We start from the raw sequence: 18,831 nt of genomic DNA, 5'->3' as shown, positions 1-18,831 counted from the left end.
GTCCTACGTTAAATACAGGATGTTGAAAAACTGAGCTATTAGTAATGTTAATGATCCTTTTAGAAGGTGAGCCTCCTCCCCAAACACTTCTCATGACTTACATCAGGTTTTCTCTCAGGATTGGCCTGAGTTTGGCTAATTGTCCACCTTTCATCTCCATTGACTTTGACCAACTTCCTCAGCCATCCTGAAGAAAAACATCCCCAAAGCACAATGCTGCCACCACGTTTCACAGAGGGGAACGGTGTGATCGAGGTGACGTTCTGTGTAACTTTCCTGCCAAACTTTTTTTTTTTTTTTCTTTTTTAGGTTGATCAAAAAATTCAGCTACGGTCTCAACAGCTTCTTTTCCATGCTTTGTGTCCCTCCTTCAATGCTTGTGGCAAACAAGGCTTCTTTTGGCTCCCTTTCAACATTTGCCCTCCTTTTGCCGTTCTCCCACGAAGGCCAGATGTGTAGAGAGTGCAATCAAATAGCTGCCCTGTCAACAGATCCTCCCGCCTGGATCGGATTTCTGTAACTCACCCAGAGCTACTACAGGCCTCACTGCAGATGCTCTGATCTGCAGTTCTGCCGTAATCTTTCAATTTTCAGCCGAATGACTGCAGTCTTCTGATCTAAAGCTGGAACCGTTTCAGAACCGTACCCTCCCTTTAATCTTCTCGGTCTACATGATGCGGTTTGTTCCCCCAACAAACCTCTGAGGCCTTCACAGAACAGATGACGTCACACCAACATTAAATTAAGACACAAAAAAAATTGACTTTTTACAAACTAGGTGACATCTGGTTGCACTGGATTTTATTTGGGGGTGCCAGAGTAAAAGGTGTGAATACATTTGCAATGGAAACGTTTTTTTTTTTGTTTGTTTTTTTTTTAATTGTAAAAGTTTAAAACCAACGTACCCTTTTCACTCCACTTCCACAGTTGTGTGGTAATTTTGGTCGATTACATGAAACACATTGAAGTTTCAATGCGACAAAAAGTGAAAAAGCTCAAAGGGGGAATGAATATTTTCACAAGGCACTATATATCCTGATTTGGAAAAAAGGGATTCAAACATTCTCCATACTTTTCCACACTGCACAGAGAGTCTCAATTATATGTACTTTAAAAACAAACTTGGAGGCAAATGTAAGCTTTTATTTCACACTTTCCCATTAAAACAAGACAGAACATTGTGGGGCCTTTAAAGTTCCTGGCCCATCACCACACTGTAATCAAAATGAGACGGGGGAATAATGGTTTTTGACCATGATTTATTACTTTTTTAAATTTTATTTTAGTACAGTACTGTTAAAAGTTAGTTCAAACATTTTCGACTGGGAGATGGATTTCTTTATTTTAATTCAGCTGAGGTCAACAGACAGAGCAGAGCTACTGAAGCAGTTGCCAAGTTCACCACAACTACAAATGTTGAGAATTTCAAAAAGAATAAAATAATAATAATAATACAACCTAGACTTTATGATTGGAGCAAAGTATGGTGCCATCACTGTTGTTTTTTTTTTTTGTTTTTTGTTTTTAAAGCCTTTCCATTATGTCATACTTTAACTCATTTGATTTCCACATGTAATCCATGGAAAATAAATCAGCTTCATATCTAGGTACTAACTGCACCTCAAACAGGAAGAGAGAAGACGATGAACGATCCGATTTAAACGAAATCAAAGATGGTTTGTAAAATTCATGTTCACAACAGCAGCGGCCTGTGCTTCAGGGGAGCCGCTGTGTGACAGAAACGATTATGGTTACAGTCTTGAATGAGAATTTCAGCGGAGGTGGGACGTCACGTCTCCCGTCTGAGGCTGGTCTTTACTACCCATGATCCCACTGGTCGGAGTCGGACAGCGGGACAAGCGACGGCGACTCAGAAGGAGGAGAAACGATTCCTAGAAGACACTGCGCTTACACGTTGGGCACTTTGATCCAGAGTGACGAATTACAACTTTTGGAAGGGTGAAAGTGTGGAAGGCGCTTGCAATAAATAGTGAAAGCTGTTGGGCAAAAACCAGCGGCGTGTGGAAAAGAGTTGAGGACAAGGATGGATGGAGGAACGGCGGTTGGGACTTCTGCGAGCGTCTGCTCTCCTGCTGGCTTTCAGGATCACAGCTTATAGAAACCACCAACCTGCCCGACGGGAACCGGGCACGAAACAGAGCCGACTGCCTTTCACATCGCACGGGTTGCGTTTGGATCACGTGAACGTTTTGCCTACGGAGCGCTACTTCAGATTTACGTGAAAAAAAACGATGAGTCAAAAAAAACCCCCCCAAAAAATAAACGGTCGGGAGTCCCTTTCTCTTCACGTCAGAACGCGCTTTGAGGAGAGAGCGGTTCAGTCCGACCCCTACAGCAGAACTCTGTGGGTGAAGCTGGCTGGATGGTGCCGAACGAAAGAAGTGAAAGGGGGGAGGGGGAAAGAAAATAGGGAATGATCTTAGAACAGATGCAGAATGAGGGTCTTTCAGTTCTTGCCCAAGTTTCTTCTGTAAGGTTTTGGGACAATACACATAAATTTCTGTTGGTTCGCAGTGGATTTTGGGTTTGTTATGTGTTAAATGCGTGTTTATGAGCGCGTCAATATGTACTGTATGTCTTTACGAGGGCTGTGAGCCCAGCAGTCTCTCGATAGCGGCGTTGATGTCTCCTCCAGTAGCAATGAGGGCCTGCAGGTTGGCCTCGCGGTTGATGAAGCCCATGGCGTTCAGCTGGTCTAGCTGGGTCTGGAACCGCACCTCTGGGGTTTGGCTCTGAAGGGAACAGTCAGTACAGATTGAAGTAAGACAAAAACAAAACAACAAAAAAAAAAACACCACCATGCACAGTATGGTGATTTCAGTATGCGTGTGCGAGTGTGTGTGGTCGCGTACCGTTCCGTTTCCTCCTCCACTTCCACCTCCTCCAGCAAACATCTGGAGCATCTGTTGCATCAGCTGCTGCTGAGCAGGGTTTGTTGCAGCACTGCTGGGAGACGAGGCGGGGTTCTCCGCGGGAACGGCGCCTCCTGTGGGCACGCCTGGAATTCCACCCGTCATCAAACTGGGCCAAAAGAAAAAGACAAACGCAAATGTTGAATCCAAACCCCAGACTAAATCCCAGTGTGTGTGTGCAGGTGACGTCTCGCTCTGCCTACCTGGGCATAAGGCCTGGGGCTTCCGTCTGCAGCGTCTGGAGGCCCTGCTGGATCTGCATTAGAGCTTGCATGGCCCGGGGATTGGTCATGACGGACAGCGCCTCAGGGTTCTGCATCTGGAGACGGGCAGAAATGGAAGCAGACAATTAGCAAAGGTGACTGTAAGCAATTCAAATTTCAGCAGCATGAACGACAAGACCACAGAAGTCAAAGCCAGAAAGATGGTGGGTTTATATTATAAGCTGTTTAGAATTCAGATACTAGAGGTGAAAATACGTTTTAAAAATTGAGTAATTATTTTAAAAAAAATCTATCCCCGATCAGACACGTGTGTGGTATGATGAACAAAACACATAAACCCTAAACGGATTGGTATAATGCACTTTTGGTATAATGCACTGACACTTTTGTGTCAGCAAAAAGACACAAAAGTAAAATAAATGATATAAAACAACTTAAATTGTAAGTTATCATACAAAAGAAGAAAAACATACTTGAATTGCTAAAACTTAAGAACTTAAATTTTGTTATTTTGATTTGAATTCCTTTTTGGTAACACTTTATTTGAAGGGGTGTGCATAAGACTGACATGACACTGTCATAAACATGACATAACATCTGTCATGAACATAAAGAAGTCTTTATGATTGTTTATGACAGTTGTCATGAAGTGTCATTCTGCAATTATGACACTTTTAATGCAAAGTTGCTCTAAAAGTTGCATTAAAAGTCCATTAAAAGTGCCAACTTTGCAGGATTTTGTAAATAATGATAATTTAATACAAAGTTGGCATTTTTAATGGACTTTCAATGCAACTTTTAGAGCAACTTTGCATTAAAAGCGTCATTATTTACCGAATGACTCTTCATGACAACAGTCATAAACATTCATAAAGACTTCTTCATGTTCATAACAGGTATTATGTCATGTTTATGACAGTGTCATGTCAGTCTTATTCACACCCCTTCAAATAAAGTGTTACCTTTTTTTTTTTTTTTTACAGTGATTTAAATTAATTACTTGCCTGAATTACTAAAAAATAGCTTAATTAATACTCAAAAAATATTAAATCGAATTAATGAATAAAACTTTGTTATCTGGCTTCATAACAGTAAAAAAAAATCTAATTTGTTTCATAGCAAAACTTATAAATACAAAGTAAAAAGTTGGTTCAAGGTTTATGTAACAAAACATTTTGGATTTAAATTTTTTAAACAAAAATGTGCTAGCTTAAGGAGCGGCACAGAGAAAATTCCTTTGCTGGGAAGGTATTGATGGATGAACGTACGAATGAACAAACATAACTAAACATAACTCATTTACAGCCACATATGAAAATATGGACATAATAAAGACATGCTGAGACCCTGCAGCAGCCCTGATTCTAAGGCCAGGGAGTGTTTTGCTTCAGTCAGTTTCAAAAACGGTGTTTTAGATGAAAATGGAAACGGTACCTGCTGAAGAAAAATGGGCAGCTGAGATCTGAACTGTTCCTGCAGCTGTGGGTTTCCAGCGAATAATGGATTATTCATCATTACCTGATTGAGGGGAGAAATAAAGTATTAGTCATTTGGCTCCAGCAGCAGTCCACGCTGCCTACGCAGTTCTGTTAAATGTTAACGCATATATCAGTCAGTAAAAAGTATAAACCAATATAGCTAAAGTATAGAATAAAGACTTGATGTGATATATCTTTTATTTTCTGCAATGTTCAAGAAAATGCGTCTAGGCCAAGTCCAGAATATCAATATTTAATCTACGACTTTGTGATCCTCACCTGTGAGGCTAACTCTGGGTTTTGAGCCAGTGACTGCATCATGCTGCGCATGTACGGAGCAGACAGCATGTTCTGCATCAGCTGAGGGTTTTCAGAGATCTGTTGGAGTAGACTCTGCATGCCGGGGCTGTTGAACATGCCTGCAGCACAAAACAAAAACATCCAGGAGTGAACGTAACTAAACAGGGGTGTTAGCAAAACTTCGAGCCCTGGAGGCAAAGACGCCGCCGAACACTGGATTCACAGGAACGACAAAAGATTTTAGAATAACCCCCAGTTTTAAATTTGTGAAGCATTACAACTGAATGCTTCACAAATTTAAATACTTTTTCTAATCCAATCAATACATTATTGCTTTTACTGTCTCGTTTTGTTATAGCCCTACAGCCAAAAAATTAAAAAGGCCTGTTTTTGCTTTCACAAATAGAGTGTTTCAAAAATTTTAATCTGGTTTTAAAAGCTGCTTATTGCAAAACTAAATTGAATAAAGCCCAGAGTCATTAAAAAGGCGATTTAGTTTAGCACCGACAGGAAGCTGTGAAGCAGATGCTAACTACCCTCACATTAGCTTCTAGCTGCTTTATTAGCCAACTCCTATCATTACAAAAAAGGCTAAGAGCCATTTCCTTTCTTAGTCCAAAACAAAAAAGCTTCAAACAACATTAAGTGTTGAGAATAAGGCACACATATTTAGAAATGGGGATCATAATATTAGCTTAAACCTCCTTCTCCTGACAATGTCACAACAGTCCTTTGTGACACAGAAAGTAAGAAAAAAACTGGTGCTGAGATTTATTATCAGGAGAACTCTCTTTATCTTTATCAACATCAGCGAATGTCTCCAGCGTACCATTTCCCAGACTCGCAGGGTTGACGCCCAGAGGGTTGGACACACTCGGGTTGGTGGTTCCCGAGGTGCTCGTGCTTCCTGTGGTTCCCCCTCCGCTCTCAGAGGGGTTTGAAGAATTCGGAGGCCCCCACGGGTTGGGCAGAGGCTCTCGGTTCTCTGTCCGCGACGGCTGAGCGCCAGAGTCGGAGTTTCCGCCAAGAGCTGAGAACGGGTTGTTTCCAAACTGTAAAGAAGAACATTTTTAAATACAGTTTAGTACACAGGATTTAAGTCACAATAAAGTGAGGAGAGATAGAAACGGGGATGTGTAAAGTTTCCTCACAGAGACCTGCTCTCTGGCTGCGCTAAACATGGGCTCCTGGATGTCTGTGTACATCCTCCTCAAGGCATTGTAACCTCCTGGAATGCTCTCCAGGTTGCTCAGGGCGCGGTCCTGGTTTCGCATCATCTCCTGCATCATGGCTGGGTTCCTGGCGAGCTCCATGGTCTGAGAGGCAGGACAAAAAAGGGAGAGGAAGCAAAGCGGATTGAGGTTCAAGTTGAAACACACAACTAACATGATGAATGAATAAAATCTGAGTGTTCTCCAGGCACTTTTAGGACATTTCCCCCCCCCCCCTCACCTGTCTCATGAGTTCAGGGTTATTGAGCATGTGGGAAATCTCAGGGTTGCGTTCCATCAGCTGCTGCATCTGTGGGTTGGCCATGATCATCTGCCTCATCAGGTCGGGGTTGGACATCATGTTCTGCACCAAGGGGTTCTCCATGATCTGCGAGAGCATCTCCGGGTTGGACATGAGCTGCCTCTGCATCTGCTGCTGCAGCTCCATGAAGTTAGCCGAGCCCATTCCCAGACCGGCTAGACTGGCCAGGTCTCCGAAGCCACCTGCAGGGGGATAAGCGCTGACTTAGCGAGGTAATCTTCGGCAAGGAGAGCGTTTTTAATTAGAGCAGCACGCAGGCGGACTCACTCATTATGTTGGGCGTCTGTGTGGGTGCCTGGCCAGACCCGGCGGGGACTGTTGTGGGGGCAGGGTTGGCAGCCGGACTAGAGGCGCTGGAACTGCCTGCCTGGGTGGAGGTTGAACTAGAGGCTGAGGTGCTACCGCCATCTGCTGCCCTACAGAGGGAATTTAAAGAGAGAGGGAGAAAAAAAAAAGTTAAACCCAAGTTGTCATAGCTGGTCAACTGTTTCAGTGAATCAGAAAGTTTTGTAAAAAAAAAAAAAAAAAAAAAGGTGGCCTTACTTGTGTGCTGTTTTAATGACGAGGTGAACCGTCAGGCCATCTTTGATGCCATGCTGGCTGAGACTGTCACCGTCCTTCAAGATCTTCCCTGCAAAAATCAAAACCAACTGGTCTTGTTTGGCTTTGAACCGCTTCGAGATCTCCTCTTTAAACTGAAAGACATAAAAAATAAATAAAACCAGGTAAGATTTCAGCATGGAAGAAAAAAAAAAAAAAAAAAAACATGTCTCCAAGTAGGCCGATAATGTTTTGAATGCATAATGGAAAGCACTTCTTGTTGATGGTTTGAGGCCAGGCATGTGCTGGTTGTCAATCTGAAGCTGGTTTGAAAAGTCGCAGTGTCGACCACTAAACACGCCGCTTTATACCATTGTTATGACTTTAGGTATTTTTAATAAAATACCAGAGAACGAGCATGATCAAAGTAATTTGTAGGGAAAATATGGAGTTCTAAAGTTCTTGTAAACTACTGGTTTGTATTGGTAGTTTTTTAACACAAATGCTCAAAACTGCAGCATTGGTGTTAAAGCTTAACATTGCAGCTTAAGTCCAGTACACGGTTTCCCCCTTGGCAGGCCACCAGGCTTTACTTGTGCCCCCACCAGGCTAAGCATTGCTTATATTTTTTTAAGTCTTATTAAATGTTTGCATTTTTTAAGACTTTATAGTTGGTGTTCATGTATTAATCTTCCAATCTTTTAATAACATATAATCAAGTGATATTTTAAAATGTAAAATTTCAAAAACACGACAGGCTGCTGGATGAATGACCCCAACGCCAAACCACCTGTCCTAGCAAGTTTTCTGGGGGAAACCTTGCAATAGTTCATTCTATGGCCTTATTTTCCACTTTTAGTCACGTTTTTCTGGTCATATGAACACTCTTGTTATGTCTGTTGTGTTTCTATATGAAGGTTTTTAGAGTAAAAAAAAAATATTCTTATTGCTGTCCTATTTTGCTGCAATTGTTTCTGCCGCTTATAATAAAACGGGTTATCCCAGTAAACAGTCAGTGAGCATTAGTGACATCTAGTGGTGAAATAGTGGAACACCATCAAATTAAAGCTCTTCTTGCAAGAGCTTTAATTTTTTAGGTGTTTTGCAGACATTAAGACATGAAATATTATATAAAGTTGACTTAAAAGTAAAAAAAAAAAAACTTTTTTATTTTCATCTAAATCCAAACTAATGAAAAACAAACATGAAGTGGATCCACGCAGAGGTTTCACAATAACCTCAAGGCACAAAGTATTTAGGCCTTCAATATTTATGCAGTTGCTGTTTAGGTGCTATAGTTATTAGTTTTCAATGGGATGAAGACAAAAAATCATAGACAATATTACAATAAAACTTATACTAAAAAATACATCAAGTGTTTATCAAATCTTCAAGTTAAACATAACATCCAATAAAAAAACACATTAAAACCAAAGTACCGTATAGAATAAAGAGCAAAAGGTTTGATCTCATCAGACTGATGCTGTGATGTATTTTGATTTTATTTTTTTTACAATGACTTAGATGATTTATATCTCCAGCCAGTCATTTATTTATTTATTCAGAGGTTATTCATGCACGGCTCTCCTAATGTCGCCCCCAGCATGTAGGGGCCGAGATCTGGACTTTGACTGAGCGATTGCGACACCTTGATAGTTTTTTTTTTTTTTTTTACCCGTTCTGCTGCAGATTTGCTGCTGTTGGTTTTGAGTTCATTGTCCTTTGACGTGATCCGATTTTATCCAAATGCTACCTGTCAGCCCTGGACATTTGGGTTACGGAGGAATTAGTTAATCACCGACTCAGTGACTGCAAGGATTCTACCGTTTGTGGGAACAAAACAAATCCCCGTTTCACTGTGTTTGACTGATTTAACAAGCTCTTTGGGCTGGTTTGGTGTGTTAGACTTTCCCTAAATACAGCCAACAATCCTAACAATTTTATTCCTTTAATTTTTATTAGATGTAACTTTGCAAACCTATTTTTTATTTTTTTTTTTGTTATGCTTTGTATGCAAAATCTTCCTAGTTACACCTAATTCCAGTAAATGCATGTTTCAAAAACATTTTTATGTTCTGGTCACTTTCTAAGCATATGTTGTATTTTTCCCCCCTCACCCTTTTTTAAAGATAACTTGAGATCTAATCTGTTTGAATATTTAAAACAGGTACTTTGACCTTTTATAAACAGTGAGTATATTCTCAGTGTTATAATAAAACACAGCAGAGCATATTCACTCAGTGGAACAATGTAGATGCCTGGATTCTAGTATATAAGCCAGTGGTGAGACTGTATAAGTAAATGTTTATTATTCATCATGATGATATATGCAAGTATGTTGGAAAAGTATTGAGTATCTTTTATGTCTATCCATCTGCTTGGTACGAGCGCATAAAAACAGTCAGAAGATAAATGCAGGATAATGTGCTTTTCTCTCTATGACCACGACAGAAATGTTAAAATGGGAAACGGAAAATACTGGAAGAAAATTGAACGGTATTAAAGTTTGTCTTCTGATTTAAAGTAACCAAATGGAAATGGAAATTGCTTTATTACATAAATGTAACTAAAAGTGTGTTTTTAGAGTTTTAGGTCTGTTTATCTCTTCATAATTCTTTTAAAGCTCGTCTTAAAACCCATCTATTTCACTTGACTTTCAACTCCAGCGGGATCTAGTTTTAAATTGTATGTTTGTTTTTAAACTGTAAGAGTATTTTTTATTTTTTTTATTGTCATGTTGTGTTTTAATGTACAGCACTTTGTGTCAGCTGTGGTTGTTTTAAAGTGCTTTATAAATAAAGTTGGTATGGTATGGTACAATTCGTGAAAACACGTAGAAAAATCATCTGATACAGAGTTGTAGAAGTGTCTGGGTATAAAAGTGTTTGTTTACAGGTATGAAGGGACAAAATTGCCAGGTTTGGCTATAAAAATGGAGGCATGAATTTTCAAGAGTGCTGGGGTTACAAAGAACACAGTGAGACTTGGTCTAACAAATCTTGGCCACAGACAAAAGATGCAGCATTTAGACTAATCCTTCGCATCCTGTGAGCAAAACGCTGCGCTGAAGTTAGTCACAGTTCACCATCATTTTCTCATCGACTTAAAATACTAGTTTTGCAATAATTACACCAAAATAAATAAATTAAAATGTGATCCATCTGCTTTCATTTAAAACAAGATATATAAACCATCACGATTATAATAATGTTAACACTTTTTAAGTGCGAATAAAAAGTAGTTGTATTTTCCATGTGCTTAAAAGCTAATAAAATTATCCTTGCTTACAAAGTAAAAGCATGGTAGCCTTTACTCAGTCAGCTGGCCTGTAGTATTCAGCAACAGATGGGGGAGGGTCAGCTCTGCAGCTTGGAGAAAATTCCAGTTGGGATGATGGGAAGAGTATTATGGAAAAATGTAACATTTGTGAAATCGCAACTTGATGTTAGTTGAAGCTTAATTCAGTCTAAAATATTCCAAAATATGTGTTCAATATGGTCAATTTATATTCATTTTGTGTAGGGCACCTCCATAAAACACTGCATGTTGCTTTGTTTTCAATAAATAACTTCAAAAGATCTTGAAGACGAAAAAAATGTGGCATATTTGAATTTCCTTTGGACATCATCTTAACAAAAGTCATTTATTTTCTTCATCCATATTACTTGTAATGTTACATTTATTGAATAAATCTAAAACACACTTTCACACATAAGTAATAATATCCCCAAAACATGAACACATGTATATATGCGTTACTGCACAAGAGGAACCAACATTAGTACACACCGCTGAACACCCTGCTCTGAATGTGATTACATACAGTGCCTTGCTTTTCCAGGTGAATCCGTCGCCAAGCCAACAGCAGCACTGAGGATACTAGAAATCCCCAAGAAGCCTGGATGACTCAGGAGCAGCAATGAGAATGTTCTAGACTGAAAGACAGCTTCGACTTTTTTTATCAGACTGTGGAGCTGAAGTAGGAAATGAAAGCGATACACCATGGACCAGCTATATGGAACCACTTCCATGGTTTTGTCGGAGTGTTACTGCTTCTTGTAGTTAGCACAGTGAGCGCGTACTCGTCAGCTGACACTTGTTCAGCTACATAGTTGGTCCGAATAACAGGCTAACTTAGCTCCCCGGCTAGCAATTGACTGGCTAGCCGGTTAGCAATTTCCAAATCTTAGCGCGGTCGTTTCGTAGAGTGAGATATTTACAACGAAATGGTTGCCGACTAAATGGCAACCTAACCAATAGTATTTCGATTTCACACAGCCGCTTTCATTCCCAGCAGCCCCAGTTAGCCGGTAAGAGTGGTGATACATGCTAATGGTTTAGCTTCCTAGCTGAAGTTGTGGGCATGACGTTAGAGCGCAACGATGAACAGCATCCGACCAACCTGAGTGACAGAAGCGTCCTCTGCGATGGCGATCTCTTCCTTGTCCTTGGGTGTTTTCACTGTGACCTTGATAATCGTCCCCTCGGAGGCTTCGGGTTTATTATTATTGTTGTTACCAAGATCTGCGGCGCCTTGCTCAGCCATCTTTACTCCGCCGATGGAACAGCTCGGATCTAACTTTCACTTCCGGTTCAAATCAGGTCTCGTGTGTGTTTTTTTTTTTTTTTCACCCACCCAGTCGGTCCAAGTAGTTCCTGTATGAGTTAATCGGTTAAAAGTTCACAAAATAATAATAATAATAATAATAATAATAATAATAATAATAATAATAATAATAATAATAATAATAATAATAGAGGGATTTATTCTAATATTAAAATGTAAGGAAACTGACCAAATTTAAACCACTGATCTGAACTATTGTTTTTCAATGAATTCATTTAATACGGTGCCTCTGAAGTGCAAATCACATGGATAACTTGCTAAACACTACTGCAATTTTTGAAGACAACAAAAAATTAAAACCACAACTAGTTATACCTGTATTAAAGATGCAGTAATCAATTGGCCAAGAAATTGTATACACCAATTTCCTTGAATTTAAAATATTTATCTTATTTGTAAACTGCATCATAACTGAAAACTTTCCCCTTTTTTTGGTTTGCACAGGAAAATCAACATTTCAGATGTTGAGCCACTACACAATTTTGTCCCCCAGATTTTACTTCACTTCAAAGCTAACATGTTGTCTGCTTAGATAGAAATAATTACACTTTTAGATGAACCAATACTGAAAGCTATTTAAAAACCCACAAATCAAATCAAATAAAACAGTCAACATGATCCAATTCAGCTGTGGGTTAAACTTGAAGTTTTCTAATTGCTTCACTTTAATTCTATGAAGAAATGAAGCAGAAATGTAGCCTTTTGTTCTGAGAACATCTTTGTTCATTGACACCTTTCAAACTATTGCCCTCGCAAGAGTTTCCGCGGCAGTTCAATGTACTCAGTTGACTTTAATTGGCTTAATGGATCGTATGGTCTACGATCCCTCAGCTCAGTTGCTAAGTGTGTAATCTCCAGTCTTTCTGTTGTGAAATAAAAAAAATACTGAAATTCATCTGTTAGTATATGAACCGATATACTAACAGTCTGTGAAGAGTCTTAAAGTCTTGAACTGTTTAACACTGATGCCAACACAATTTGCTGTGTGTCTATGCCTCCACACCAAACAGAACCCATTTTGGAGAGTTGGTCCTTTAGCTTTAATTTAGGGTTAAATTAACACTAACACTATGAGACTGATAATACCACACTGGCTAACTCTGTAAATATAAACATTAATTCAAAAATAGGTGAAATTTGTGTTACTGAAAAACTCTTATGAAAATACTTCTAACCAAAGATGAAATGGCACCTTGCAGTTAATTTCTCTTCACCTCACCAAGGATGCGTCCATGAGTTTTCCCAAAGGCATCTGGTATGGATGTTATATTCCATGCACAAGATTTATGAAATCTGTACATAATTTATCCAGTCTATCCAAATTCAAAGCCTAAAGTAGAATTCATTTATTCAGGGTTCTTGGTTTTTGTCTTGCTGTTTTGATTTGTCCAGGATTTGTTTTATTTGCAAGTTGTTGTTTTTTTATGTCCTACAATTAGTTTATTTGTGCAATATTTGAAGTAATGTATTTCTTAGTGTTTTGCTTTTACAAAGTCAGATTTTCTTTCAGTCTTTCATTATAACTATTTTATCAGGCTTTATTAAGGGTGGTCTCCTTCCTGGATGGAGCCACTAATGGAGGGATTACTGATATTCACTTTGTGTACTCTTTGCACTTATTTTATTCCAAATAAAATGTACTCATAGTCTGAGAATTTGTGCTTGCCTTTTTTATGGACAGAACCATTGACAGAACTGTGAATTGACAGAATATGCTGAATTCTCATTAGCATTTGATTACATATGTAGAGTTCTGCTGTTTAGTAGTCTTAGGCAATGATGGAGCAATTCTCACTCTCTGCATCTTTTCCTCACTCATAAATATTACTCACAGCTTGAACTGAGCAAAGGGAGCCACTGATATGCAAACACCACTATAAATGTTGTGTCCTCTGTCCGTTTTTCTTTTTCAGTGAAAGTATTCCTAGATCAATGTTGCTTTGCTAAGCTGTCTGTATTTCCTGGAAATAGCTCTTACTGTTCCAGGAGCTATTCTGTTTTCTTTCTTTGGTTATTCCAAATTTTCTGATCCACCAAAACAACTCTTACTTCAAGACTTATGTGTTTACTTGTTCCTATTGCTAATGCTTGCATGAATTGTGTATGCTCTTCTTGTCCTTCTTTTTAATAAAAATAATAATAAGTAAAATGCTTGTGTTGTGCAATTATCTGTCATCTACTGAGTCTTATCAAATGTATCTCTTCAAGGAATTAGGATTTTGATTCTTTGTTTGCTGTTCATGTCAACAAAAAAGACAAGCACCTTGTAGGAAAGGCTTGACATGTTTGCATTTTGCAGACAGACTTAAAAGCATTTAATATCAACATTAAAGAAAGGCAGTTGAAAATTCATTTCTTTTTCAGGAGTTGAAAATTCATTTCTTTTTCAGGTGTCATATTGGTAGATGAAAGTACTTCTTACAGTAGCATGCAGCAGCTGCTGTACATTTGAAACATTTTTTTTTTTGAATATGTTTTATCAGATTTTAAACCCTGCTGTGTTGTCCCCATGCTGTGGAGCATTCACCCTTTATGTGACGCCCCATTGAGGAAGCGCTGAAAGAAAAGTGTTTGTTTCAGCAAGTTGCATTGACGCAGTAGGTCCTGCATACCTTTGCACATCCCCAGTTCTAGAGTACACCATTTACAAACAAACAAATGTGCCCCTCTCTCTCTAAAAAAAAAAAAAAAAAAGGTAAGGACCTCTGCGTTACCCCTTCTCCAAGGCCCCATTAACCCTGTTGGGGATAGGATACACCAACATGTACAAATCACATGCACTGTAGGGTTCTCATTCAAATGCAGCCCCCACAGGGAGACTGAGGGCAGTAAAGGATTTTGCCTCCATCAACAAAAAAAGAAAAGAGGGCAACCTTTTGCCTGTATATTGTCTGTGAAGCTCTCTCTCTCTCTCTCTCTCTCTCTCTCTCTCTCTCTCTCTCTCTCTCTCTCTCTCTCTCTCTCCTGGTAGCCCCCTCCCAAAGAGAGCAACGACCCACTCTCTGTTTTCCATTCTTTACTTCTGCAAGGTGGGAAGTAGAGAGCGTACGTTTCCAGAATCAAGGTAAGAGAGTGTATCTGAGAGGGTTTCCCCACCTGTGTGTGATTGGACATGCAGGCCCGCAGAATCAGATTTAACCTCATTGTGCTCATGAGCAAATGCCCGTGAGGGTTTGGACGAGGAACAAGCTGCAGCATCATAACAGTAGCTTTTTGTTAGGTTTGTTTTGGCAATGTCTCCAGTAAAGCAGAGGTAAACGTCTTTTCTGGAAATCTTATGTGCACCGATGATGTTTTCTCACAGATTCTAGAGGAGATGCAGCGTTGAGTGTAATTATTAGAGGGCCTTTTTTTTTTGTAATGACTGACTTTGGGGTTGACTCTGGTACCAAACCTTCCTCAAATATCTATACATATTTCTTATGTCTTGTTCTACAGCTCAGATCTTTTTTCGGAAACTGCTCCTCTGCTGTCTTATGCTAAGAATTTTTTATTTTTTTGCTTTATTTGTCCCTTTCTCCAGCCCTTCCATCACAAGTCTTGGATAATAAGTTGTTAAAATGTATAAAATTTCAAGTTGGTGTCTACGATGTGTTTCTTATTGCACAGTTCCTCTGCAGCGGCCCCGTTGTCTCAGCTCAAGATGTACAGCTTCATGGGCGGGGGCCTGTTCTGTGCCATCGTGGGCAACATCCTGCTGGTGGTCTCCACTGCCACAGACTACTGGATGCAGTATCGTCTGTCTGGAAACTATGCCCACCAGGGTCTCTGGCGGTACTGCATGTCCAACAAGTGCTACATGCAGACCGACAGCATAGGTAAGATCATTTCCAGGCATGAATCGTGAGACTTTTCTTTTCTGAGTGTTTTCAGTCGCCTTCAACACAAAGAATATGTTTGGTGAATCCTTATTTTAATGTACTTTTCAAACGTTTTTTGTGTGTCTTCTCAGCTTAATAACATTCATCTAGGTCCTGAAGCGCACGTTGGTAATACAGGCACATTTGAAACAATTTTTTTTTTAAAAAGCAAAGAATCTTCATATTTAAAACAAATAATCAGGCATTTATTAAACAAGCATAAGAGTTTAAAAATTTGCACCAAGAAGTATATTGGGTAATTTTTGGGGGGGCATTTATTGGTTAGTAAATCAGATAAAGAGAAGACCTGCAGCAAAAGGAACAAGAGTGTGATTTGAACTCAGGACAACTGGGTCGAGGACTACCGCCTCCACACACGGTGCGCCTGTTTTTCTAACTGAGCCGCCCGGTGCCCCTAGTACATTTTTGTTTTTGGTGTAAAGTCATGTTAAGTTATAAAAACTGTATTTGTTGATTCTTTTCTGTTATGAAAACAATGGGGACTGATCAAAAATGCTGACGCAGTGGCTCAGTTCAGCAGAAAAATGATGGGCCAATAAGATCACATTGGTTGGTTTAGATAACATAACAAGTTCCTCTTCCAATTAGATGATTATTAACTCATTATAGCTGGTCAATTTAAGTTTTTCACACACTTTCCCAGCCACTTATGTCCTTTCCACCCCAGTGCATATGTGTCTAAGTGTGTGCATAAGCAGTGTGTGTGTGTGTGCGGGTGTGTGTGTGTGTGTGTGTGTTTGTGTGCTTCTCACCTTGCTGTTGTGATCCAGTTGCAATATGGCAGACAAGAGGGCCTTGTTGTGGGTAGTGAGGGGAACTGAAAGAGTCAATATCCCTTATGGTTTTCGAACTTCCTAAGGCACATGGTGCCACAGGATCAAAAACAGAACCACCAGACTGTCTTGCGTTGTTAAACTGCTGACCTGCTGTGATGATTATGCACTTTATGTTATTGCACTTACTGTAAATGTTTTTTATTATTATTATTTCCCTTAGTTTCTCTTTTGAGAAACACAAAGAGGAATGCTGACTTGTTTTTGTGGGCTAATGGTTGCACAACGGAATACCAATAAATGCATTAAATTGATTAGTGGTAATGACGAAATAAGATTTCTACCTGTTCCTTCCAGCTTATTGGAATGCCACCAGGGCCTTCATGATCCTGTCAGGAATGTCGTGCTTCGCAGGCATCATCGCCGGCATCATGTCCTTCTCACACTTCTCCTCCTTCGAAAGGTTCAACCGCTCCTTTGCTGCAGGAATCATGTTTTTTATCTCCAGTGGGTTTCCATCAATTGCCTACAGAGCAAAAGACACAGTCAATGTTTTTTTTATAAATGTAAATGGACCATAGAGTATGACTGACACAAACTGTCTGATTCTCAGCCTTCTTTGTACTGCTGGCTATGGCGATCTACACCGGCGTGACGGTGAACTTCCTGGGAAAGCGCTTCGGCGACTGGCGTTTCTCCTGGTCCTACATCTTGGGCTGGGTGGCCATGCTCATGACCTTCTTTGCAGGTGTGAAATGACAAAATGCGACGCCGTCTAAAAGCTTAATTCTCAGAACAAACCCCATGTCTCGCTCTAAAAGAAAGCAGCCAGGTTGTTGCAAAGTTTAAAGTTGCCACAACCGCTACAAGTGCCGTCTCTTGCAGGTATTTTCTACATATGCGCCTACAGAATGTGTGAGTGCCGAAGGGGAACTGGGCCACGCTAGATGTCTCCAGAACACAGAGGACTCTTAGTTTGGATCGACAAGCAGGAAGCATCAGGGGAGTCACGACTGATCCAATGAAGATGGAACATCTGATGGAGATGCTCTCGCAGGTCTTTGGGGGTCTGCTCGACTTGTTTGTGGAAGGATGCGGGAGCACAGTTTTTATTCTAGGAATGCTCAACATTGACAAACTTAAGGCATTATTCGCCAGCAGATGGCAGCACTAACACAGCTGACCATGCGCGCTCTTCCTTTGCTTAACACAGTTGATTTGAATATTGCATTGACAGATAATAAACCTGTTATAGAAAGAAGATTGTTCATCATTCCTGTATAATGTGAATTTGTTTAACTGGACATGATGTAACAACACAGATAGATTCTTGTCTTATACATGCAGAAAAAAAAAAACTTTGAGAGAGCATTCATTCTATAATTTGAATTAAAACTGGCAAATTTCTGAGGGCTGTTCGTTTGTCTCATGAATTTTTTTCCTTGATAAGATGACAAAAGTGATAATCAGCCGTTATCACTTGTGAGTTTCATGGGAAAGGATTTACCTTTCCACCCAGCAGGATGTTCCTTATCATTTTCCTCGACAGACAACAATTTGCACGAAGACTGATGGCAAACAAAAAGAAAAAATGCAGCCAAAGGCCGGGGAACCTGGGTGGAGGGCTCCCGCTACTGATTGTCTAACTCCCCTTTGTCAGTGAATGCAGTTTCCTCCTTTTTCTTGGTATTCGCTCAATCCTCTTCATTAGCATGGAAGAAAAGAGAGCTGCAGCTGATGTAATGAATGCTTTGACTACTATGTGACGCAGAAACGATGACAGAAATGTAAACACGTCTGGAGAAAGATTCAGCTTCCATACTTGGTTGAAGAGGCTGCTGGAAAGAGATAAGCTTTCTAATGTTGTCCGGAGTTTTTAACATCGTGTCTTAAATCATACACAAAGGTCAGAACCTAGGAGAGGGGAAACGTCACAATTTATCTTTAGTTAGCTCTGCTCAAATCAAAATGAGTGACATTTATGCAGAGTTAGTACTCTTTTTGTGTGTTTTTTGTACATACAAAAAAACACCATAAATTCAGGTGTTAGAGACTATTGTCGTAAAAAAGTGGAAAGATTCTGCGACTACAAATATTGAGAGCCCTACATTCATACACCAGTATTTTACATAGTATTATATATAATTGGAAAACAGAATAAAAGAAAACTCAGATTGAAAACATAAACTCTGGCTGATTTTGTTAACCATTTGTTCTGACCTCCTTACTTTGTATGGAAGATAAACAGATGTTGGCTGCCTGAGAAGAAATAGGAACTCATTGATTACTGAATGAAGGATTTTCAACACTTTGCTAAACTTAGAACAGTGACCAATGCATTACCACTTTTTTCAGATATGTTTAACTGATCAGAATCATCAGCACCGCCACTGATTGTGGCTCTAGTGATTTTTATGAAAACAATGAACATGCAATTTTTGGTTTTTCCCCCACATATGAAATCACCTAAATGAAAGATTATTATTTTTTATTATTTCAGATGATGACTCCGCAATAAAAACATAAATATGCTGTATTTTGT

General features: G+C 39.6%; 2 protein-coding genes across 4 annotated transcripts; one reads left to right on the top strand and one right to left on the bottom strand.

The window, feature by feature from the left end:
• Positions 1-1,122: 1,122 nt before the first annotated feature.
• ubqln4 (ubiquilin 4) lies at positions 1,123-11,607 on the bottom strand. Of its 2 annotated transcripts, none has more exons than XM_008421945.3 (11): positions 11,411-11,607; positions 7,012-7,163; positions 6,736-6,884; positions 6,388-6,650; positions 6,087-6,251; positions 5,765-5,987; positions 4,915-5,054; positions 4,592-4,675; positions 3,137-3,252; positions 2,874-3,042; positions 1,123-2,753 (listed from the first exon to the last, which is right to left on the bottom strand). In XM_008421945.3, exons 1-11 carry the CDS (start codon positions 11,552-11,554, stop codon positions 2,601-2,603), a joined length of 1,758 nt encoding a protein of 585 aa, XP_008420167.1. In that variant the 5' UTR covers positions 11,555-11,607; the 3' UTR covers positions 1,123-2,600. The 2 variants fall into 2 exon arrangements, with proteins under 2 accessions (XP_008420167.1, XP_008420168.1); XM_008421946.3 differs by having other exon boundaries at positions 6,093-6,251; positions 11,411-11,606.
• Positions 11,608-14,614: 3,007 nt separating this feature from the next.
• On the top strand, positions 14,615-17,706 carry LOC103472349 (lens fiber membrane intrinsic protein-like). 2 transcript variants are annotated; one of them, XM_008421944.2, is made up of 5 exons: positions 14,615-14,699; positions 15,245-15,453; positions 16,647-16,796; positions 16,903-17,037; positions 17,175-17,706. In XM_008421944.2, exons 2-5 carry the CDS (start codon positions 15,279-15,281, stop codon positions 17,234-17,236), a joined length of 522 nt encoding a protein of 173 aa, XP_008420166.1. In that variant the 5' UTR covers positions 14,615-14,699; positions 15,245-15,278; the 3' UTR covers positions 17,237-17,706. The 2 variants fall into 2 exon arrangements, with proteins under 2 accessions (XP_008420166.1, XP_008420165.1); XM_008421943.3 differs by lacking the exon at positions 14,615-14,699 and adding an exon at positions 14,748-14,888.
• Positions 17,707-18,831: the final 1,125 nt, after the last annotated feature.

Source organism: Poecilia reticulata, chromosome 11 (assembly GCF_904066995.2).
Source record: "Poecilia reticulata chromosome 11, P_reticulata-male-v2, whole genome shotgun sequence".
NCBI classification, from domain to species: Eukaryota; Metazoa; Chordata; class Actinopteri; order Cyprinodontiformes; family Poeciliidae; genus Poecilia; species Poecilia reticulata.
This window is presented reverse-complemented; position numbering and strand designations above follow the sequence as displayed.

Bases quoted from the DNA above. Each gene is read 5' to 3' on its own strand.
- ubqln4 (XM_008421945.3), bottom strand. From the start codon at position 11,554: ATGGCTGAGCAAGGCGCCGCAGATCTTGGTAACAACAATAATAATAAA. The intron at 7,164-11,410 runs GTTGGTCGGATG...TATGTCTTTCAG, and splicing joins AGGACGCTTCTGTCACTCAG to TTTAAAGAGGAGATCTCGAA. The intron at 3,253-4,591 runs GTACCGTTTCCA...GCCCGTCTCCAG, and splicing joins TGCCCATTTTTCTTCAGCAG to ATGCAGAACCCTGAGGCGCT.
- LOC103472349 (XM_008421943.3), top strand. From the start codon at position 14,869: ATGTCTCCAGTAAAGCAGAG. The intron at 14,889-15,244 runs GTAAACGTCTTT...CTTATTGCACAG, and splicing joins ATGTCTCCAGTAAAGCAGAG to TTCCTCTGCAGCGGCCCCGT. The intron at 15,454-16,646 runs GTAAGATCATTT...TGTTCCTTCCAG, and splicing joins CATGCAGACCGACAGCATAG to CTTATTGGAATGCCACCAGG.